Consider the following 25,501-nt stretch of genomic DNA (forward strand, 5'->3'; position numbering starts at 1 on the left):
CTATATGCTAATCTCCATATAGGAGATGATGCTTTACAAGCCGTCGGGTTTTACCTTGGGGATTATTTTTGTTCTGTGGCTACTAATCTACAGACTTGACGAGTAAGACCGGGATTCTGATGCAGCGACCGATATATCAAATAACCTAAGCCTAAGCCAGGCATTCAACAGATTAAGTATCTATTGGAAATGGTGATGCTGAACAGGTACCTTGATTTTAAGTGTAGACTGATGTTCACAGTATCGACTGAATTTCTATTGGATGATCATTGAACTTGGCAAATTTAGTCCAGCTTTTGAAACCCGCTGGTAATGTAGGTTGAAGTTGATTTTGATAATGGGAACCATGAAACTCCGTGATCGTATGTGCACTAGAGTTTCTAATTTTGAACCCTGGGATCATAGAATGTCATAATATTTAGGCCCCAGGTTCATGTTTCTGCTTCCTACGATGCCAAGGGTTTACTATGGAAATTGCATGTTATCAAGACTTATGAGTTAGGGAAACTTGGCCCTGTTTTGGTGTTGGTGTTGGTATTGGATTCCTTGGAGATATCTCATTTTTTTCTCTCACAAATCCGTTTCACAATATCTAGATCTCCTTTCTGATTATTGACTTTGATTTATGTATCTCTACTAGAAATACTTGCTTATTCTATTCGTTTTATGGGTCTATATTTAATACTTTCATATCCTACCAATTTATAAACCCTGGTGTGCAGTTGTGAAAAAGACCCAAATTGATCACTCAGGAAGGCATCTGTATAACTCAGTTTGACCATGAAAGTTTTATGCCTCTTAAATTTTGTCTTATAGTCAACTCTGTTAATGTAAAATGGTCGCAACACGGTCAATTTGCATCACTACTATTAAACTCATATTCCAGCTTTTCCTATGGATGTAAATAAGAACATCTGGAATATTAATCTCAATAGATATTTGACGTCGGTTGTGTTAGTATATCAGAAAGTACAAAAAAGATTGGTTGGGGATGGGAGTAGGAAATGTAGTATGAAGAAGAGGGGTGCAGGAAAGGTCGGTGGTAGAAACAAGATATTGGATGATGTGGACTGGAGTCTAGCGTCAAAGACTATTTTATCGAATGGATATGAACTGAAACTAAGAAAGAAAGAGGTAATAGTGATTGCTGATTAGGCTACTACGACGGTAGGTCAGATATATAAAGCAAATTGATTCTGAAATTGAATGGACGAGTTAGGGAAACAAGGCTCAATTTATGATGTGAAGAAAAAGATTTTATTCGACCAGTAAGTGGAAAATAATTTTCTTCTCTTTGCGACGTGGTGGATGATTTGAACGTGACTTTTATTTTGGCCGGGATTTGATCCTGGATCCTTAGTGCCCGCCTTATATACAACCTTGCTAAAATACTGGACACCAAAATCAAATTGTTGAGAATACAAATTGCTGGAAAATCATATGGAGGGATAAAAAGTTGTAAGAATAACAAAAAAAAAAAATGGACAAACAAACTAGGTGTAGTAAAGTATTATTACAAAGAGGAAAATAGTAATTACAAGTAGCGGTGTTTTCTTGAGATAGATTCGACCATTGATTTTGGATTGTTAGTTTGTGAGATATAATCTGTTGGTTGTATATAATACAAAGATTTTATTATTTTGAAGGTTCGAGATTAATGCCAAGCGCGGAATAAAGCTAAACCAAACCTAGCCATTAAATCCTAAACATCCACTAAGTATGACGCTGACCTTGATGCCAAATATTAGTTTACAAAAGAGTTTAATGGCCTATGGTAGGGGTCGAAAGTCCGAGCTAATTTGACCCGCCAACAAAACACCCGGCTGTAGGCCCCGGCTAATTTGACACGACCATATCAGGATCTGCTTAAGTGGTTACGATCAACAACAATTTGAGATGACCAACAAACACCAGGATCTGCTTATGGGCTACGGCCTGGGCTATAAGCCCCGACTAATTTGGATCGACCAACGAAACTATGATGATCTTCTTAAGGGCCACAACGGGGGCTCCAAGCCCTGGCTAATTTGACACGACAAACGAAATACCAGGATCCACTTATGGGGCCACTGTCGGGATTGTGGACCCCGACTAATTTGACTCAACCAACAAAATATCGGGGTCTTCAGCCTCAGTTGATTTATAGACTTAACCCTCGGCTAACCTAATATTGTGACCACGTTTGATTGTGAATTTTCTAATCCACGGTCTGGACAGCAAACCCTGACTAATTTGACCCTAGACCAAAAAAAACCAAGGCCACAAGCGCTGCTACAAAATTATGGGAGAATACAAATGACCGACCAAACAACATAATAAAGTTGATAGAGGTTGAGCCCCCGCCGTAGGCCGGGGTGATACCTAGTATATATATACACACACGTAGGTTATTAAGTTAGATATAAATTAAATTAGGTAAATGGTAAGTTAGTCATTTCTATTTTCTAGGACACCCCTTACAATTGTATGGTAGATATTCTTATCACATAATGGTCCCACCAAAAAAGGTTGGTGCCCAAAGAAACGTTCTTCAAATATAGGCTTTCCAATGCACCATCAGTGGTCCATCACCAACAAAGTCCTCAAAAGCCTAGGCCCAAGAGTATATTTTGTACTTGAACACATTCATCATTTGATTTGTGGCACTGACTGAATTTTGTTGTCGAAGGTCATTGAGTTTCTTTCTTCGGTATGCACTAAAGAATTGCTCGAGGAGTAAGATGCCGCAGACTTTATCTCGAGTAGAACTGGAAAACAACTGACAATAACGGAGAGTCGTCCAAACCAAAAGATCATAAAAATAAGAAGTAACTAATGCAAATGGCATTATGTATATTGTTCGGAAACAGGGAGAAGCTATAGCAACGCGGAATGGACCAATAAAACGTTTCATTTTGATTTTAGTTTTAAGAGGATCAATAGGCTAATGTTGTCTTTGTAGGACAAGTAGAAACAAGCTTAATTAAGTTATTTCTGTTTGTTTCCGGTTAACGAATTAATTCAATAATAACAAGAGAGTTAGATTGGATAACATATATGGTCGACTGGTCGTTGTGTTGGGAACTCGGATTGTAGGGCAAACTAGTTTTTGTGTATCATATACGAAAGTTACAATTAAAACACAGTTGCTCGATTAAAATTAAATTAATCTGTTTCCTTAATTTTTTAATTAATATAATGCTAGTGCACTTGGTAGATAGTTCGTTATGTGGTTTCATAAACAAAATTGACGTCAGCCCTTGTCATCAAAGTTGACTTAACAAGTCACATCTAAGTGATTCCATTTGTATGCTACTACTACTTTACTGAACCCTAGCGACGGCCGAAATGGAAGAGGAGTTACAAACCATTTTTAGTTTCTATGCTTAGTTACACTAGTCTTTCTTTCTAACTTGGGCTAGCTGTACACTTCTCTAGATACAATCTTAACTTGTGAAAACAACTTCGTTTCATATATATATATTTTAAGCAAAGGCCTTCAACAAGGATAAAAGTTCCCCTCAATTGCTGGAACTAGCCAGGAGACAAAAACCAGTACATAGAAATTTTCTTACGTTTTTTTTTTTGTCTTGAACGCAGGCAGGCAGTGATTTTAGAAAGAACTGCATTTTTTTTTAATGGTGAGCGTGTGAGGTCATTCGATTTTTCTTCCGTCTGGAGATAGGGAAGACACTGTCTGTGGTTAGTCCAAAAATTCATCTCCAAAGCTCATGAGCTAACAATGTCATTCCAATGGGCATAATATGTCAGTCTATATGATAACCTCATCCAGTGTTTTCATTTTAATTTGCTATGTTCATTTTAGGAAACTCAACAATGATTGAAGGGATAGGATTTTTTTTTATTGTATTTTGTTGACACAATCTGGTGTTTAAGATTCGGGGTATAGATATAAATGCATATATATGTTTATATCCCTTTCAAGATTGAGGGCAGCCAAGGGCTTAACCCTTAGAATTAATTGGACCACAATTTTGAATCATGATTCCATATGGGCACATCCAACTATTAGCACAGTTGTGATTTATATGGGTATTTGAGTAGGACCCATGTCATAAAAATTAAAAATAAATGGACATTTAAATTTACAATAAGTATACAAAATGAGAATAGTTAATTTTCCCATTTAAGTTAGTTAGTTCCATAATTATTACTACATTTTTTTCTTTGAGAGAATTATTACAATTTTTCGAAAATATTAACTGCTTGATATGTTTAATACAGTAGTAAACAGAAAACAAAAACCACTTATCGTACCACGAAATTGAAATCGGGGATGAAGAAATTTGATACAAATTTATAAAAATGTGAATATGACCTTACTTTTGATTGAACTGGTCCCAATTTCATCTGGTTTGATTGGGTGTACCCAACTATATAGACCCAATATCACACATGGATTTTAGGTCATTACAAGTACCAAAGCTAAGCTCCCCGACTTGAACTTATGAATTCCATTTTTCCTGTTGCTCCGATTTTATATTAGTAATTGAACCACACCAAGAAAGCTAATAATCTGGTTGTGAAATTATGTTAAACTTGTCTCTACAGTAAGGTAATATACAATGTTATTATACCTTTGGAAGAAAATATAACAACATTTTGTATGAGTCCATTAATTACATGTGACATGTTTTAACTTAGCATTTCTAAAATGTGAAAAAAAAATCTGTTTCATTGAAGAAATGCAATTAAGAAAAAAAGAGGGAAAATAGTCTATGATGTTTGAAGTAAGTGGTTTGAACTACCAAATCACCTGTTTGTTGAGTAAGTGATTTTGGATAGATTATTGTGAAAAACAACTCTAAAACCGAATTTTCCAAAATAATTGTATTTTAAAAACAGAATACAATACAAGCCCACTAGAATATAAGATTTTGTGAAGGCGATTCTAGGATTGTATAGTTGGACGATTTATCAATAATTTTTTGTTGTTTTTTAGGTATTCCATAAAATAAAATAAAATCTGCCGGGTTCATCTTTTTTATTTAAGACAAGAGGAAAGGAGGAATTGGACCAGTTACATATGTAAAATATAAAAATTCCCACTAAATAAAAACAAAGAAAATTAAATGGCTGGTTTAAAGTCAATATACTTATTCCCACATGAATAGATTTTTATGTATTATTAGAAATGAAATACAAACAAAAAATGTTTTTTATTTTTATTTTGCAATCTTATCTATCTCTCTTTGGATCAGTTGCAAAAAATCTGTTAATCTCGGAAAATAAAGAATTGATAATCAAATCTTACGAAATATTAGTAAGGACAAGCTCACATGAACCCAACCAGACAATTCATGGGTCCATAGCTAGCTAACTACATATAAAGCTCTCTCTCTCTCTCCCAATTCTTTCCTCCTCTTCTCTTCTTTATGATTCCTCTCCTCCCCCCTTCTTCATTATCATCATCTTCAAATTCTCTTAAGACCCCATGTTTCTGTTTCTCTCTAACTTGTAAGTGAAAAACCACATCTCTCCCTCCCTCCCTCCCTTCTCTCTCTTTATATATATAGCTATCTTTGCTAATTAGTCAAGAAGAAGAGAAGAAGCTAACGCAAGATTCTCTCTCTCTCAGGGTTTGTCTCTATTTGTGAGTTGAGCAGTCTTTCTTGGTTGCGCTGGTCAAAGAAGAAGGGCACCGACCTTCATTTTGTTAGTATACTCATCAGAGAAACTCTCTTTTTTCTCCAATTTGGTGGTGGTGGAGGTGTTCACTTCAGGTGGTCTAGCTGCTAGATTATATTCGAAGAAATCATAATCAGAAAATACCTTCTTATCTAGCTAGGTGAGAATTCTACTCTAAATTTTTATTCCGTTTTCTCAATTTTCTTGTCTAGGGGTATTGTACAGTTTCCATCAAAGAAAAAATATTCTTGTTATGGAGTTTGTTAAGGAAAGTAGAGATGGGTTATATAGCGATCATCCTCAGGAAGATCAAGAAGAAGAAGTATTAATGGCAGATAATAATAGCACAACAAGTAAACAACTGTTTTCCTCCTCATCTTCTTCTTCCTTTTCTTCACTCTCTCCATCTTCTTCTTCTTCTCAGTACAGAAATGTTGTTGTTCATCATCACCAACAACAACAGCAGCAACAACAACAACAGATTCATCAGTTACCAGCTAATTTCTTAAGCGGAATGAGTAATAGCAGTGCTCCTGAAGTGATTGGTGAATTCATAGAAAAAGAACACATGTTTGATAAAGTGGTAACACCCAGTGATGTCGGTAAACTAAATCGATTGGTTATACCTAAACAACATGCAGAAAAATATTTCCCTTTAGATTCAGCAGCTAATGAAAAGGGCTTACTTCTAAATTTTGAAGATAGAAGTGGTAAACCATGGAGGTTTAGGTATTCTTATTGGAATAGTAGCCAAAGTTATGTTATGACTAAAGGTTGGAGTAGGTTTGTTAAGGAGAAGAAACTTGACGCGGGAGATATTGTTTCTTTCGAACGAGGAGCCGCCGAATCTTATAAAGATCGATTTTATATCGATTGGAGGCGCAGGCCTCAGGCACCAGATCTATCTCTTCATCATCATCAACATCATCATTCTAACCCTCTTTCTTTCCCAAGAACTGTAATTCCATGGGGTACCACTCATGCTAGACTGTTTTTCCCGCAAAATTTGGCGGTTTCATCATCTACCCGCGATCATTTGCAGTTGAATTATGATCACCATCATCATCAACAGCAACAACAACATTATCATTATCACCAACAACAGCTTCAACAGAGATTATCATCATCGACCAGTAGTACTAGTTATGGTAATTACAGCAATACTAATATGGTTAATAACAATCAACGGCCCGGCTCAGTTGTTTATTTGAGATCATCTTCATCACCAATTACAACAAGAATACCTGATCATCAAGCTCATCATCAACAGCAACAAGTTGGGTTAATGCAACAGTACACAAGTGGGGATAACCATAATAACATGGCAATGGTTTTCGACTCGGTTCCGGTGGTCCATGGACAAGCTGCAGCTAAGAGAGTTAGGTTGTTCGGAGTGAACCTGGAGTGTCCTATATCAGAGGATGACAATGAATGTGACATTTTATCTTCGACCACCATACCAATGAATACAACGATTGGGGGGTCATCGATTCATACTCATCATCCTCATCATCAAATATTGAACAATCCTTCTCAACCCATTCATTCTGCTCCTCCTCCTCATCTACAATTAAGGGTTTATAATGGAGCCCCACTTCCAACAATGCCAACCGAGTTGCCTAAGAGAGGCAGACCATCTTTGTCTTTCGACATATAAGAGACACACAGAAGAAAGTACCAATCAAAAATTAGGTGAACTTGACAGAGAAGGATCATTGTCGAAATTAATCTGCCCAGAAGAACAATCATTAATTCAAATAAAGGAAAAGAAGATGAGAGATGACAAGATATAGAGGGTAACCACTTAAGCGATGTAGTTAGGATGCTCATGAACTGGATTACAATTTCACTCTCGCGTGATAATATGAGGATGAAATTTTAATTAGCTCTCTCTATTTGTTCCTCACTCTCTCACTCAATGGTCTCAAGCTAACAATTGAACACCGATAGATCAACAGGGAAATGCATATCATCAGCAAGCGGTTTATCGATTTCTATTGCAGCTAGTGGATTACTACTACTGAATTGAATGAAGGTTTATCTTGATGATGAGGATATTATTTGTTAGTTACACACATAATATAAGTTTGTGTTTGTTATCAAGTTAATCAAATTAAGTTTTCTTGCATCATTTTATATATGTAGAGTTTAATATTCTTACATGGACATGGCTCAAGTTCTAGTTTAGCTAGAGATTTTTTGATGGCTACTAATATTATGTCCAAACTGATCTCATCTTTTAGCATATACATTATATAATATATAGCTCTACAGCTCTAATTATTAGATTAATCACCCCCCTATTATCTGATCTTGAAATTCTCCAGACTGTACACCTCTTTTCCATGTTCCATTTCATCATTGAATTAGGTCTTGAACTGCTTAATTTCTTCATCTTTTGGTTATCAACTTCCATCTGTTTGATTTAGGTGTTTTATTATTTTTTTCGGTTTTGATGCAAAGATTTGGTGTTTTATTAGAGTACGAGTTTGTTGCTGGTTATTGTTGTCGTAGCCACTTCCTTGGGTATGGTGCTGCTCATCACAGGTGTAGGTGTGGGTGTGGGCAGAAGCCAGAAATATTTGCAGACTACATTAAAAGGTCAGAATCTGTTCTCTCGCTCGCTCTGGAACATTACCTCAGTTATACTCATCCCTATATGATTTCTAGTTTTCTACATAAGCTTTAAGATTTGAAGATATTATTCTCTTTTATAATCATCTTGATTTGCTCAACATAAACACATGCAAAATTAACAACCCTAAGATACAAAGTTCTGACAAAACCCTTTGTCTATACTTTAAAATAAATGAATTGGAATTTTAATTTTCTGTTTGTTTAATCCCTTTCAAAAGCCACTCTACATACTAGCTAGGGTTTTCTATTTGAGCTACAGAATTTTTATTTCATGTAAATCATGGAATGTTTTGATTTCGGTTTCTTAGCTAGTAAATGAATGCAGCTAATATAGTTAAGAGGGAATTTAAATTCTTAAATGATTAATGAAATGCTAGCTGTAAGTTGTTCGATGAATAATAAACACCGAGACTTAATGTAGACATTTCGTTGCAATTACAAACTAAAGAATAACCATTTCAGGACGACTAGGAGAAATTGTAAATGCAGCAGCAGTCTTAAATACTTTTGAAACTTGATGAGGAGGCATAAAGGAATAGATCAGTGGAAGTTTTGGAAAATTTTGAATGTACAAAATAACATGAAATTAGGGTTTGTGAACAAGTGGTAGAAACCCAAACACAAAAATGTAGCCAAGGCATTACAATTTTTTTTGTTTTTTTTTTGAAATACAAGGCATTATAATATGAAGGCTGAAAAACCTTAATATCTTACTCTCCACATATAATTCATCTAAAATCATCTGTAGTAGCTGACTTCATATAGAATTAGCAACATTGAATGTCACGATTGAAACAACAATAATCCAAATCCAAAGCTTTTATGTTTTCATTATTATTTTTGTAGATGAGACGTTTTATCCATTTGCATTCACTTACATGTATAAAATTCATTGCTTATTTGTTGAGTGTTAGTTTTAATACTGCATGCTCATACTCATCCATCGATATATTTAAATTTGGAGGCCAATGTAATCGAATTAAGGTCATACGTACTTCCTACATATGTAGTGTATGTCATTGATAATATCAAGGCGTATAAACTTTCATTGTAGAACCACGAGTATGGTAAAATTTTACTTAGAAAGGTACTAAAAATAATTTAAGACTCAAAACGAACACTGTTCATGTTTAATTGCAATTATGGAGTACAGATTGTTTGGTGTCATATGGTTTGATTGTTCTGCAAGTTTCTTGAATTCTATTAAGTCGTACTAATTCTGCTCAACAACATGTTTACAGATAATATTCATCGCCTGTCTCCAGTATTAGGGACATAATTCTCTTCTATGATGAAGCATTTAAGGATGCAAACATATATGTAGGAAAGTAGGTAACATTTGGGTTTCAACTGGCTTGATGATCAATATATATACTCTGCACGAATACTACTACATAAAACCAAGCTAGCCTTTTTCATTTTCTTTTGTCATATATATAAGCAGCATTGTTATTGGTTTATCACCAAGTTAGAGAGCCTTGGTATAACTAGTTAACCAAGGGTGATTCTTTTTCCATGTATCTTAATAATTTGTTTCCTAACACATTAGACTTTTTACGGAGCTTCAGTTTAGAAGGAATATACAGTTACTTATTATAGAGAGTTTGTGTCCATAAACAATGTATATATGCCCCCATTTCTACATAGAACCCCTGTCGAATTTTCCGACTAATAGGATTATGATTCTTTGCATATTGTACGTAGAATCCCTGTCGAATTCCGTCTAATAAGATTATAATTATTTGCATAGAAAGATGATAAACTTTAGTAGAAGGTATATAATGTGATCACGTAAATAATTATGCTTTGTCGATAAGAAAATCATAAAACTTTAAAGGAATTTCATTCAAATCCAACGTCGTGGTTAGGGGTTAGAATAGTTTTTATTAACATACACTTTGCCAGTTTAAAATGGAGTGTTGTATCCATTTACCTTGCCTCGTTTTTCCATTAAATATGAATGTTCATTTTTTACTATGTCAAGATTTACTAAAAATGGTTCTGATGATCTTCCCTAAATTCATGTCAGAGATAGAATTTCATTTCCTATTAGAAGGGTTAGAAAAGGAGTATGGATAGTATGTTTTAACTAATTGTCCATCATATTAATGTAACAATTATTTCCATATTAAAAGCCTATGCCTACTTTACCATGTTTGCCAAAGCAATCCTAGCTATAGTATTTTTCTTAAAGCAGTCATCAAGAAGATGATGAACATATAGAATGGTCCCTTACTACCAGCTCACACTTCAAACAAAACCATCTGCTTTTTTACTCCATTTGTACTCATTTTAATTATTCTCGCTGTCTTGGGACCATTATTACTAATCCCTTTAATAGAAACATAATACATCTAAATTATTGAAACCTATAGCTGTAACTTTTAAAACATAAATCGATAAATTTGCCCCGCAACGTTCAGTGACTGGCGTATGTTCCCGTCTCTCTTGGGAGGTCTGAATTTCGAGAAAGGGATTAGCATGAGTTGAGATCCAGATGATCCATCCACTGCCACACCCTGAGAACCGCTTCACAAAAAAACTTGTTACAAGTTTGGAACTTTTACACCACGTACCGTACAATAAACTGTGGCAAAATTACATACTTAAACTGCTTTCAGCGCTTAACCTATATTGCGTCTCTCAGCTTGTCTTAGGAGTACCACTACTACTACACATGGAATGTTATGATCTGCTCAATTTGCGTGACCAAAAGTAGTTAGACAACCTAATTTGAAAACGAGCATCCTTCTATATTATATCCTCAAATAAAAGAAAGGGGTTTGTACCTTTGTAATTACATAAGTTTTAGGGCATCCTTACAGAAATATCTGTATAGATTAGTATGAGATTATGGTCCCCCACAAGTTATAGCACTCAATTATTATAAGCAGTACCATATTTTAAAATTTGTTAACTAATAATTTAGTTATTTGATACGATTAACTCTTACCATATAGACAAAACTTCACTGTACTCTTTGTTTCCGTTGAAATATTAAAATACGTGCATTACAGATTATTGTATTTCTTTCTTCGCACCTGGGAAAAAATAAATTAATTTCCCATACGACCTCTTGCATACAATTTCAAGTTGCAATCTAAGGTTATTGGTATTATTATTTGACAGTGACAAAATGATGGGACTTTAGATCTCTACTAGATTTTGGGGGAAACAAATAAAAACAGTTGAATTGTAATCTCGGCTTTTCCATGTTGAGCAAAAAGATCATAGCCAAAAATTGAAAGTTAGAAGTTAAAAATCAAACTCTTCAATTCACCGGCCCTTTTATCAAACATAGAATTCGAACAGAGATGATGATTCAAATAGATGTTGTGAAGAGATGATCTAAATTGTTGTCACCTGAAAATATTTATTCGATAATTTTAATATGAGGTAGGTATATGTTGGGTAAAATATTTTTTTTTTATGTTAGAACAAACAAAAAGAAATCAACATATTAAAGAAAAACTACGCTCTTAGAAAGTGAGAAATAAACGAGGAAGGTGCAAAAAAAAGAAGAACTACAATCCGAAAAATAGAAATTAAAGATAAAATTAACAAAGAAACTATTATGGCCATGATATAAGTACTTTACAGCTTGATTCTTCACAACTTGTATTGTCTCGATATCATAAACTTAATAAATTCCCATCTTTGATAGTTTTCTCTCTTGTACATTAAGTCTTCAACTTGTATGAATTCTGCTCCTTGTCTTGTTGCTTCACTTGAATCTGAAATTCGCTTCTTTCTTGTACCATTGCTGGTACACCTTGAAAGTCTTCAACTTTCCTTCGAACTTGTGATGCTCCACTTGTCGATGATGATGGTGTTTCTATGGACCTATTGTTTTCGAGAGAGATAATGGATGGTGCTAACCGCAAACAAGATTACAAGTGAGTATGTAAGTTAGAAATTCGATGGCATCCCCGTGATTGGAGAAATAATATTCAAGAGATCAAAAATAGTGCTGAAAAGTTGGGTAACTCACCATTCTACCCGGAATTAGCGTAGGGTGACACACACTCTAAAAGACATTTTTTAGAAAACTACAAAGAGTTGAAGGTCGGTGCCTTGTCTGATGTGACAATATGTAGTCTCTACTGAGTGATCACAACTCTAATACTAAATATCTTTCTGCACCTAATTTGCCAACAACATAGTTAAATCCAACTTTAACTCTCTAACAAGTAAGAAACCCGAATGTTATTCTATAGCACGTCTAAGTTCAGTTACTTTTGTAAGAACTCCGTATGTAAAGAGAGATACGTAAACTAGATGACTTTAAAATATCAAAAGTTGGAGTTTTCATGCACTTATTTAAATAAAAGTTGAAAATTTGAAAATTTCCTACATAAGAACTGAATACTTGAAAACTCTATATGCTTAACCACTACGGAGGCAGAAAGTTCGGGATAAGAGGACAATTATAAAACGAAAATTAAAAGATCCTTATAAAAAATATTTTTAATGGTATTTCTGTTGTGCCATATGAATTGTAAAATGCTTTAAAGGATCAATATTACAACTAAAGAAAGAAAATTCCAATTTAGATTCTTGTCGAATCAATTATTGTAATACAAGCATATAATCAATACACGATTGTAATTATATGAGATTTTCTAATATTTAGTTACAACTAACCTCAATTTCAACTACAAATTAACCCAAACCGGAACTGTCTTGAGCTTAGCCAGCTTCTGGTCAATCAAAAAAAAAAAAAAAAAAAAGCCAAACAAACAAACAAACAAACAGGGGGCCTTACCACAAATGATTGACTAGAAATGAAAAACACCCACGCTCCAGAGCAGATGTTTTATTCTCATGAACTAATTATTAAATAAGTAAAGCATCATCAGTCCACTGATTTTCCATATTTCCCAACAAATAATTGTGAACTATACTAATAATCATCAACTAATGTAACATGATTGTCATTCTAGGCGTCTAACTGGCACGTGTACAGCGGGCCGATCAAACCATGCACTGATTCTGATATCGAACTGAATTTAATACGGGATATGTCAAATCGTCGGGTTTTTTTAAAAATTTTTACCAGGTGAAAAGAATTGTTATGTAAAGATAACCGTATTTTGTTTTGTCAAACTCAATAACCTAATCTACGATAAATAAATTACTTAACTAAAATAATGTTTATTATCAATCATGACTTGGGATGGTGTGTTAAATTAATAACCTCGTTAAATCTATAAGATAAGATAATACTAAGATTTTATAAGTTTCCAATAGAGTCCGGCTGATATTTAACTTAATAATGCATTATGGTAACAATATATTATGGTGCTTTATTAAAATAGAAATCAAAAATTATTTGCTGTGTTGTTCACATTTATACAATTGTTAGCTTCATCTCTAATCTTGTGTAGTCTGTTGAGAAGTTTAGAAATCCTTTTTTTTATACAGGTAGACGTATCATTTAGTTTTACTATTTCACGACAAACCAGCTCCACAGTGGCTTTGACATGCCACTCACAATAATCTACAAATCTATTCTATATTATTTTTTATAAACTAACTAAAATTTAAATTTATAATTTCTCGATAGTATAATAAACTATTAATTTATCCAAGTTTCGTTGTAAGTGATTAGACGGGGTACTTTGGTTGTTTTGAAATAATAAGGGGTACTCTGTCAAGTTCCCCCAATTTCTTTTGATATGATGGGGTTATGTGCAATATGGTATGTATGTACGTAAACAAGAAACAGAACCATTGAAAACTTATAGCATATAATTAAATAGTTAATTGAAGAAATATTGAGCAGATAATATGAAACAGGGAAACAGGAAGTATAAATATAACGAAATTGTACTGTAAAAGTCTGAAAATAGAACAGACACTTTTTTCATGGAGTTAGAAACACAATCAGGAACAGAAGCCTCTGATATCTGATCTGAATCTTGTTTCATTTCTGGCTTTAGGATTTGCAGAACTTTGTTTTTAACTAACTTCTTCAGATCTTAATAACTATCGATATTTGAGCCCTATATAGATTGATATTTATGATCTCAGCACTTTTCTTTAATTGATGATAGTATAGTATGATAGAGTAGTGGACTTAGTGATATCTCTCTATCTGATATCTTGTCTCAAGAATGAATGAACCATATATATCAGCTTTCAGAATGAAAAGAAAAAAAGTGAGTTTCCCTGTTATAGACAAGCAACAGTACAATATCTAGTACTCAGCATTTATGAATCATATGAAACATTTTAGCTTACAACAACTTAGGGTTTTCATTCTCACATCCTACTCAATATCCTACCTAGCTAGAGAGCAATCTATTTCATTAATCCTTTCAAGTTTCATCCATGCATGAGCACGCATTAAACCAGCTTATGATAAATAGCCTTTTTGTTCAACAACTAGCTGCATGCATAACAAAATGTCCATGCACTACACATTTGGGTGAAGGTCTACCACGAGTTGAGTTCCAACATTGCTCCGAAACTTATCCAAGTACTGGAGAGATTTACTTACTATACAAAACTTATCTTAATTAACATACATATTGTGCGGATTCTTATTATTTCGAGGATGAAATTTTAGAAAGGATACTAGGCTTTGATAAAACTCCCATATTCCAATACACAATTTCCCCCAAGATCTACATGATCATCCTTATAGTATACCGTTTCAGTGGAAATATGTAACAGGGGAGGCCTTACTTGATGACGTCTCAATAGCATATTAAAAGTACAGTCTTTCATCAAAAAAGAATTTGGTAATTGACTAGTTGTATCTCAATTCATGTTGAAGGGGGGAAAAATGAAGATGGTCGGTTCTCTTTCTATTTATTGTAAAATAATGATCACACACATGCAAGCCTAAAAGATTAGATTAATCCCCACTCTAGCTACACAGATGCAAAAGTTAGTTTGTCGTCGGTGACTCTAAATAACGGATGACAAAGTAAAAATAATGTGGTTTGTAGTAGCTGTTATTCTATAGACTACTCTTATTCTATATAGAGAAAGCTAAGTGTTCTTGCAGAGAAAGAACTAAAGTGAGTAATCTAGTCTCACAGAGAGTGTGATTGGAATATGTTTGTATATAAGTTGTAAGGGAAATTATTGAAAAGTAATCCTCTGTTCTGTTCTTTTGTTTTCAATATGTATCGCATATTTTCTCGTTTTACTTTGATCTTCATTTTCATACATGAGCAGCCGCATAGTATACCATACGGTGTAATTAATAGATATACAGAGAGATAACGCGTGCAATGACTATGTAGCATTCCTTTCGTATATATATAGATGGACCACCAGGCCTAATTACTTCCATGCAATGCTTCATGTCAATCCCATCTCTCTCAATAGGGGTTGTGAGTTTACAAAACCAAGGGTTGAGATTTATTAGGGATGGTTATCCTTTTGAGGTGCCTTAGCTTTCAGTAACAATCTTCAAATAAGAGTGCATTTTGGTTTTCTTGGACTTTTGTTCGTCGAGTTATGTGGAATATAGTCAGAAAATTAGTTGGTTTACTCATAAAATATGGAACGGAATGTAGATCCGTTATATAAAAATTAGTCACCTTATCTCTAAATTGCATTATCGTGAGAATACAGTTGAAGATTACATAATATGATGATTAATTTCAAATGGTGGATTATCATCCTCTTCCGCAAAACTAAGTCTTACATTATCTCTATGTGAATCCGTTTGTGTAAATGGGTTTTCATCATTTTAAGTAATTGAGATTCTAGAGGGAAAGAGACAGACAGAGAGAGAGAGTTGCATGCAGACGCAGATAAGAAAAAAGGTGCATGAAGAGTTGGCAGAAACAGCGACAGTACAATGCTGTGGATTGCAGCAGATCCCATAAAATTTCTGCAAGATAAATATTTCTAAGTAAAACGTAACAAGAAGAAGTTGGGGCTGATGAGAGGTACTTCTCATGTGTCATGATGCGCACCTTCCGGAGCCGTAAGTACTTACAAGACAAAAATCAAAGATGGAAATTTATCCATCAAATGAGAAATTTCTCTCTCTATATAAATTTATTTAATGGAACAGTGACCACTAGGAACCACCCATCGCCAGCCAGCAAACCTCTCCCGCACAGCTATTCCTAAATAATCTGGGCCCACTTATATATCACAGTGGGCCCACTTATAGATTGTAGACTTATAGCGGACCCATAAGAAGAACAAGAAACTTTGTACCATTTTCATTCATGTGATTCCATGATCATTGCTCAGTGCTACTGTACTAGTGCATCAAGACAAGGTTGGATGTGTATAGCTTCTCTATCTTGTTCTTCAATTGCCGCTTGTTAATAACGTTTATCTTTTTTTCATGAAAAACATGAAATATAAGCATGTAACAGTGGCAACACCACTAGCATTGCAAGTATGACCGTGCAGAAAAATTTCACAAGTTTTACTCTCGTAATGCAGATCATTCGGAAGGAAAATACAACTCGAACTTTAAAACTCGTAGGAGCTGAGACATGTGAAAAGTTGCATCATGTCTTCTTATGGGAAATACACATATATTGAAAGCCAGTAAGCAGTAGGAAAAGTTGCACCATACAAACTCGTAGATTTCGACTTTGTCATCAACCATGTCACTGTATATATTCCGCCAACTTTGTCACCAATGTTGCTGCCATTATTGTTTTTAATACTTTTTTGTTTCTTTTTATCGATGAAGAGATAAGTATATTGATCAAAGAAGGGGCACGAGAGAATTGTGCCACCATTGAATACAAGGAAAGAGAACTAAAATGACAACTAGAGAACTTGTTGCTTAAAACAAACAAATGCTAATAAGATTATAAAAAAAGACTAGTGTTGATGCATGAAATGGTTACCCCTTAGCGGGGGTAGGTAGCCCCTAATGAAACATAGAGGCTTTGGGGACTAAAGCCCAAGCCCAATAGAATATTTCCATAGGATAGAAAGGATAGGGAAGGAATTAGTAGGGAAGTAGCAGGTCATATTAGGAGGAATGACAATAATTGTAAATCAGAAAGCTTTTATGACATGTGGCGTGATTTCATGAGAGGAAAAGTTTTGGGAAAAGCCTATAAAAGGAAGGACATAATACAATGTAAAGAAATCTCTATCTCATACTATTTTAGGAAGGTGTTGTCATTGTTGTGACTAAGACCTGTAAGACCAATCGCATATTCACCCATTAACATTTGGCGATCACACCCGGAGGCTCGTCTCTGGTCCACCATGAGGCACCAGAAGGCACTAGCACAGGCGCGTTGGAGAATCAGCTAGTTGATCAGCCGTTTAACCTTGAAGGCAAGAGAGTAGGAATAATAACAAGTCCGATTACACAAGGAAGAAGAACAGAGGCGCTACAAGAAAAGGAAAAACAACAAGCAGCTGGGGATACAACACCCGCGCGGCCATCTCTATAGGACATGCAAAGAAAGCTGGAGGATCACATTAGGAGAGAGCAAGAATTAAGGAAGTTGCTGAGGGCGGCTGAAGCTCAGCAAAGTACTAAAGAAACGACAAAGGATACAGGAGACGGAGGAGAAGCGCCCACAGTTATATCACAAGAGGAGATAGCAAAGTATATGGAAAAAAACTACCGAGTAGTGAAACAAGACAACTACGATTTCGTGAACATCGTGTATTCCTCCGAAGTTGTAGGATATCAATACCCCAAGGATTATACCTCACCAAAGTTCAAAGTATACAACGGGCAAGGGAACGCGCACGAACACTTTAGTCGATTCCTGTCAACCATGACGATCGAGCAACCGATGAGAAGTTGTGCTTAAGGGAGTTCCCAAAGTCGCTAACGGACGCAACGTTCACCTAGTACGATAACCTGAAGTCAAGAAGCGTAAACTCATGGTCGTCCATGTCCACTCTCTTTCTAGGAAAATTCTTTTCATCCAAGAGAAAAATCACATCAATAGATCTGAGCAGATGCAATCAGCGGATATGTGAAGAAATATGAAAGTGCATCACCATGTTTTGTCATTATGCATTGGACTGCCATGGGGATATCAAAGAAGATGCATTGGTAGACATTTGCATACGAGGAATGACTTCCGCTTTCAAGAGAAGCCTAGTCAATTTCCAGTTCCAAACTTTTGTTGAGTTAGAGGCAGCGGTAGGAAGTATTTCCGATTGTGTGCGAAAAGAAGAGGATACCCAGATACACCACAATCTTTTATTTGTCAACCTATAAGTCCTCTTCCGAATGTGATAGTCTATGGACATAGTCGAGACAATACAACAATTCGGTTCACACTTCGTGTGATCGTCTATGGATACGATATCGAGACAATACAACAACAAGATCACTTGTGTGATTGACTATGGATACAAGATCGAGACGATACGACAACAAAGTGTGTACTTGATAATAGGTTCGGAAATAACCGAAACTCTATAGGATCAATATCAAGTATTACGGAGTTAACATACTTGTGTATTTTACTTAATTATAATAACAATTATAATGCGAAAAAACAAAGTAAAAGACACAGCAAAATTTTGTTAACGGGAAACCGCAAATGCAAAAAAAACCCAGGTGTTAGTCCAGTTTTGAATACTCTCATAATTAAGTCGTTATACAAAATAAAATACCAACTTCGTATAGTGAGACCTAGCAGACTACCCCTAGCTACTTAGCTCCCTCAGTATCCCTGCGCCTTCGACTTCTAGAGTCACGCACGTGAATAGAAAGTCCTTTGAATCGTATTCCAAACGACAAAGGAAGTATCTGTTTGGTAACCACTTTAATCAATCTTGCTAGAAGATAAGATAAGTTGTTGACAAAGGCTCTTATGTTTAATCTAATAAACTCCTTTGTCTGGTTAGATCAATCTATCAAATGACTACCGAAATAATCAAGTTTGGATTCGCATTCAATCAATATAGATCTCAAAGAGAAACTATAAAGAGATGTCGATCTCACGCAACTAATCAATCAGATATATCAAAGATAAATCGATTCTAGTTGGATCCCAGACGATCAAGGTTTGTGCACTAAATCCACAAGATACGAAAACTAATAAGAAATCTTATTTGTCTTCAAATCTTCTATTGCCTTCAAATACCTGCACAACAACACTTGAATCCTCTTGTGATCAATCACACATAAAACGGAGTCTGTTAACAATAGATTATCACGAGATGTCTTTAGATCTAACAACATTTGTAAAGATCTCGTCGATACTTTGATCTAGTCTGAGTGAATCTTATATCAGAACAAAAGATTCTCAAGAATAAACAAAGTAGGTGCCATCATAGTTTCAACAACCGTTATTTAATTAAATCAATAATCGAAAACTACAATAATAATGCAGTTATCTAGTTTCCTACCAACGGTACTCGTAGAGCTTCTTGATCCCACATAAGTCTTCAAACGAGCGGTCGTAAGAGATTTCACCTAATTATGATACTTTCCTCTCCGAATATACGGCTCCACCAGAAACAACAAGAAATGAAACTTGCCTGGCTTTTAGGATAGTGTGCTGGAAATGCAAACTTAGGTATTTATAGACCAAGGTTGTTTGAACACCAAGGAATTTTCAAAACCGAAAATATTCTTAAGATATGCAATGAATGCCATTCGGTTTTCCTAATTCCAATAAATGTAGTCCAATATTATCCAAAATATCTCATAGAAAATCTTTAATTAGTAAATTCACATTACTAAATTTTATTTTCTAGAGCTATGCATTAATTGCTGGTAATTAAAGCATATAAAACCAAAAACCTTAATTAAAAGATTCGTAATACATTTATGCACATGATCACCTTGAGTACCAATGAATATATTTGAACAATAAATTATAAGAATTAATTCTCACGTTTAAAGTATGTATCTTTATACAACAAACCCTAATTCCAAAACTACACAAGTCCATGCAGAAAATATGTAATTCATGGAAAAACGGATTTGCATCTTGGAATCGGTTCTACCACACTTCCAAACAAGTTTAGAATTGGTTCTACCAAAATTCCAAGACTACTATGTTATCGGTCATACCAAGTCACAATGGTTAGTTGTGATCGGTCCTACCAAGTTACATACATGGGTTCGAATCGGTTATACCAATCACATGGATCGGTTCTACCTAAACATGGTACCTACTTGTGATCGGTCATACCAGTCACTAGGATTGGTCATGCCAATTATAAGGTCGATCACACAACCTATTATGATCGGTCACACAGATTACGATTAGTCACACCAATTACCAGAATCGGTCACACCGATTACAAGGATCAATCATACCATCTCATGGTGATTACTTAGGATCGTTTACACCAATTACCAGAACCGGTCATACCAAATCATAAATATAGGTATTTTGATCGGTTATACCAAGATACATAACCTGAATTAAAATCGGTTCTACCAACTCACACATATTGGTCATCCCGAGAATATGCAATGAATATCCGGACCAATACGCCTATTGATTTCCCTTTCAATTCATGAAACAAGTTCACGAAGCTACTTCCTTTAAACAAATGTAAAACATTGTTTCCTAGGATGAAATCTCCACCATAAACCCATACACATAATCATAAAACTATATACAAGATTATGTCGGTGTCATATCTATGAAGTTCAAAAGATAAGCGTTATACTTCGTAATATAATTCCTTAATACTATGAGCATACTATTATATATGATCAAGTATTATTTATATACAGCTTCACATGTTAGGTTTTCAATATAGCACGATTTGAAGATACATTAAGAATGGAAACAATTTCAAGTCAATATTACTAACCTCAAGTGAAAGGATGTCGTCGTCGTTGTAGTCGTTACTTCTTCTCATTCTTCAGGTCTTCGGAGTAATACTTGTATGCATGTCTCAACATTCCTATACTTTCTAGTCTAACCTAAACGAAGTTGAATCTAGTATTTAATCAAGCGACTCTAAATGAGTTTTGATATTAAAATATGACAACCAAACTTGACATACCAACGCTTGGTGAGTTCAACCGAGCTATGCTCTAACAGTGTGGATGAGTCCAACACAGATTATGTTTGGCGCCTGAAAAGACAAGGGTACCCAAATACACCATAATCTTTTTGTTTCAACCTATAAGTCCTCTATTGGATGTGATCGTCTATGGACAGAGTCGAGACAATACAAAAATTCGGTTCACACTTTATGTGATCATATATGGATACGAAATCGAGACAATACCACAATAAGATAACTTGTGTGATTGGCTATGGATACAAGATCGAGACAACACTACAACAAAGTGTGTTACTTGATAATAGGTCTAGTAATAACCAAACTATATAGGATCACTATCAAGTAATGCGGAGTTAACGTATATGTGTATTTTACTTTATTATAATAAACAATTATAATGCGGAAATCAAAGTAAAGCACACAACAAGATTTTGTTAACGAGGAAACTGCAAATGCAGAAAAATCCCGGGACCTAGTCCAGTTTTGAATACTCTCAGAATTAATCTGTTATACAAAATCTAATACCAACTTCGTATAGTTGAGACCAAGAAGACTACCCCTAGCTACTTAGTTTCGTCAGTATCACTGCACCTTCCACTTCTAGAGTCACGCACGTGAATAGCAAGTCCTTTGGATCGTATTCCAAACAACAAAGGAAGAATCTGTTTGGTAACCACTCTAATCAATCTTGATAAAGATTTAAATGAGTCTTTGATAAAGGATCTTCCGTTGAATCTAATAAAATCCTTTGTCTGGTTAGATCAATCTAACTTTAACTACCGAAATAGTCAAGTATGGATTCGCACTCAACCAATATAGATCTCAAAGAGATATATAGAGAATGTCGATCTCATGCAACTAATCAATCGAATAAATCTGATTCTAGTTGGATCCCATCCGATCAAGGTTTCTGCACACAATTCACAAGATATGAAAACCAATAAGATATCTTCTTCGTCTTCAAATCTCCTTTAATCTTCAATAACCTGCACAACACCACTTCAATCTCTTGTGATCAATCACGCACAGAATGGAGTCCATTAACAGTGGATTATCACAAGATGTCTTTAGATCTAACAACAGTTCTAAAGAGCTCGTAGATACTTCGATCTAGTTTGAGTGAATCTTATATCAGTAGAGAATATTCTCAAGCATAAATAAACTAGGTGCAATCAAAGTTTCAACAACCGTTAGTCAATCAAATCAATCAAAACCTAATAACACTGCAATTATCTAGTTTCGCACCAATGGTACTCGTAGAGCTTCTTGATTCCACAAAAGTTTTTAAACGAGCGGTCGTAAGAGATTTCACCTAATTAGGTTACTTTCCTCTCCGAATAGAGGGATCCACCAGAAAAAACAAGAAATGAAGGTTGTATGGCTCTTAGGATAGTTTGCTATTTTAAAAGCAAACTTAGGTATTTATAGACCAAGAATGTTTGGACACCAAGGAATTTCCAAAACCGAAAGTATTCTCAAGATATGCAATGAATGGCAAAATTCGGTTTTCCTAATTCCAATAAATGCTTGTCCTATATTTTTCGAAATATATCAATAGAAGATATCCAATTAGTAAATGCACATTACTAATTTTTATTCTCTAGAGATATGCATTAATTGCTGGTAAACAAATCATATAAAACCAAAAACCTTAAGTTATTTCGGCACAGGATCACCTTGAGTACTAAGGAATATCTTCAAACAATAAATGATAAGAGTTACTGCTCGTGTTCAAAGTATGTTGACTTCTTTTCACTGCAAATCCTTAATTCATATTTACATGGATTTGCATTCTTGGAATCGGTTATACCACACTGGTTCACATGTTTTCCGATACTACTATGTGATTGATCATATATCAAATCATATACATGGGTTCAATCGGTTCTACCAATCACTAGGATCAGTTGTACCTAATTATGGAAACACTTCTTTTCGGTCACACCAGTTACTAGGACCGGTTACACCAATTATAAGGATCGGTCACATATACTCATGATCGGTCATACCAATTACTAGGATCATTCACATTAATTACAAGGATCGATCACACCATCACATGGTGATTACTTAGGATCGGTTACACCAATTAACAAAAACCGGTCATACCAAATCATATGTCAGGCATTGTGATTAGTTATACAAGGATACATAACCTAAGTTAAGATCGGTTCTACCACCTTGCACATATTGGTCATCAAAATATTTGCAATTAATAGCCGGACCAATAAGCCTAATGATTTCCCTTTCGATTTACGAAACAAGTTCATGAATGTAATTCCTTTAAGCAAATACAAAACATTGTTTCCTAGATGAAATCTTCACCATAACCCATTCACATAATCATAACAATATATACAAGATTATGTCGATGTCATATCTACGAAGTTCAAAAAACAAGTGTTATACTTCGTAGTCTAATTCCCTAATACTATGATCATTCTATTATGATCATGTCACATTACTAGAGTATTATACAATATGTACAATATATACAGCTTCACAGTTATTTTTCAATATAGCACGACTTAAAGAATACGTTAGGAATAAAACAATTCAAGTCAATATTACTAACCTCAAGTGGAAGGATGATGTCGTTGTTGCAGTTCGTTACTTCTACACATTCTTCAGGTATTCGGGGTAATACTTGTATGTCTCAACATTCCTAGACTTTCTAGTCTAGCCTAAACGAAGTTGACTCTAAAATATGACAACCAAACTTGACATACCAACGCTTGGTGAGTTCATCGATCTATGCTCTAACAATCTCCCCCTTTGTCAATTTTAGTGACAAAACTCTTATTACATATGGATCTAAACGAAATACAAAATAACTCATTCTTCATACGCTTGATTCTAGTTTTTAACAACACAATATCCTGCATATATTCAATCGATAAACGTCGTTGTTGTTGACATTTGATAACAAAAGCTTTTACTCCCCCTAAAGGTAAGCTAGGTAAATATTCAATCCGAACATCTTTGTTATTTCCTTTTTGTGGTAAGAATTACTACACAACAATATGATATGTTTCTCCCCCTTAGTCAATGCTTTACGCTTTCGTTAGATATAAAGTTTAAGCACAATTTTCCTTTCCTTAGTGATTAAAAATCACTTGTTTACTCCATATATTTCTCCCCCTTTGTTGTCACAAAATGACAAAGGTTCGAGCGAATAAAGGACAAACCGAAAGGATCTTACAAATCTAAAGACTTGTAAACCACCTATAAGATTTAAGCACGAAGGTTTCACATACCACTTTAGATAACCAATATTAAAACCGAAACGTCAAAGTAATTTAGTTTCAATATGTTATCAAGGAAACAATTTCCCGAAGCAATTTTCCCTAATAGTCTAACAAATTGACTATGAAACTTAATTCCTTTGTTAGACCGACTGCATATGCACAAATTCGATAAGACAAAAATAAATATCAGTATTAACTTTATTTCTCTCATGAGGTTCTAATTATTCAGACACTAACTTAGACCTTTCCCTTTATACAAGACAAACACTAGGTTAGTTAACTAGTTTTTTTTGTCAAGGCATTCGATTAGACTTGAATAACCGAATCCTCCAATTTGATAAGTCTAACTAAGATCAGAATTAACTTAGTTTCTCTTATCCAGAATCAATTAAACTAAACAAATGATCTCGTATTTTGTTAAGTCTTAAACAATACATACATACCAAAATAAATTGACTTGCAGAATTATTTTCTTAACCGGAAGCAATTGAAACAAACATACACATTATAGCACCGCAATTGCACCGAATTTCGTTAAGAAAAAACACTTGATACCCAACAATATAGAAGATACCAAACAATAAGCCAAATAAGTTGACACAATTTTTCTTAACGGAAAACAATTGAATCACACTCACATCCATACACAACATAATGGAACATATCAATTGTATTGAAATTTTGTTAAGCAAAAGCAAAATATATGCAATATAAATAGGCTTTTCTTAAACAGGAAAACGATTAACTAACAAATTCGTTACCTCAAATTCCGCAACCTCTTCTCCCCAGAAAAATATATCATTAAGTGCAAGTTCAAATAAGAACTCTCCCCCAGTGTGTTGTCATCCTCTCGCAAGAACAAAAGAACAACAAAAGCAACCTTTACCAGAGAAAGGTTGAATCGGTTTTAACTAATGCGTACCAATAGAAAAAATTGAAAACCCGAAACACATATGTTATGCTAAACACAATTCAAGAAGGCGATCCTTCATTGATCTAAAGGTATGATCATGAGGAGAAACTGTACCGATGTGAGAATTTTC

General features: G+C 34.7%; 1 protein-coding gene and 1 long non-coding RNA gene across 2 annotated transcripts; both read left to right on the top strand.

Moving 5' to 3' along the window:
* Positions 1 to 5,703: 5,703 nt before the first annotated feature.
* On the top strand, positions 5,704 to 9,808 carry LOC113297452. Its single transcript, XR_003333495.1, has 3 exons — positions 5,704 to 5,788; positions 8,109 to 8,229; positions 9,507 to 9,808. It is a non-coding gene; the product is annotated as an uncharacterized LOC113297452 (long non-coding RNA).
* Positions 5,786 to 7,759, top strand: LOC113297451 (B3 domain-containing protein Os03g0120900-like). The gene has a single exon (XM_026545922.1). It carries the CDS (start codon positions 5,882 to 5,884, stop codon positions 7,283 to 7,285), a length of 1,404 nt encoding a protein of 467 aa, XP_026401707.1. The 5' UTR covers positions 5,786 to 5,881; the 3' UTR covers positions 7,286 to 7,759.
* Positions 9,809 to 25,501: the final 15,693 nt, after the last annotated feature.

This window comes from Papaver somniferum, chromosome 7 (genome assembly GCF_003573695.1).
Source record: "Papaver somniferum cultivar HN1 chromosome 7, ASM357369v1, whole genome shotgun sequence".
NCBI lineage: Eukaryota > Viridiplantae > Streptophyta > Magnoliopsida > Ranunculales > Papaveraceae > Papaver > Papaver somniferum.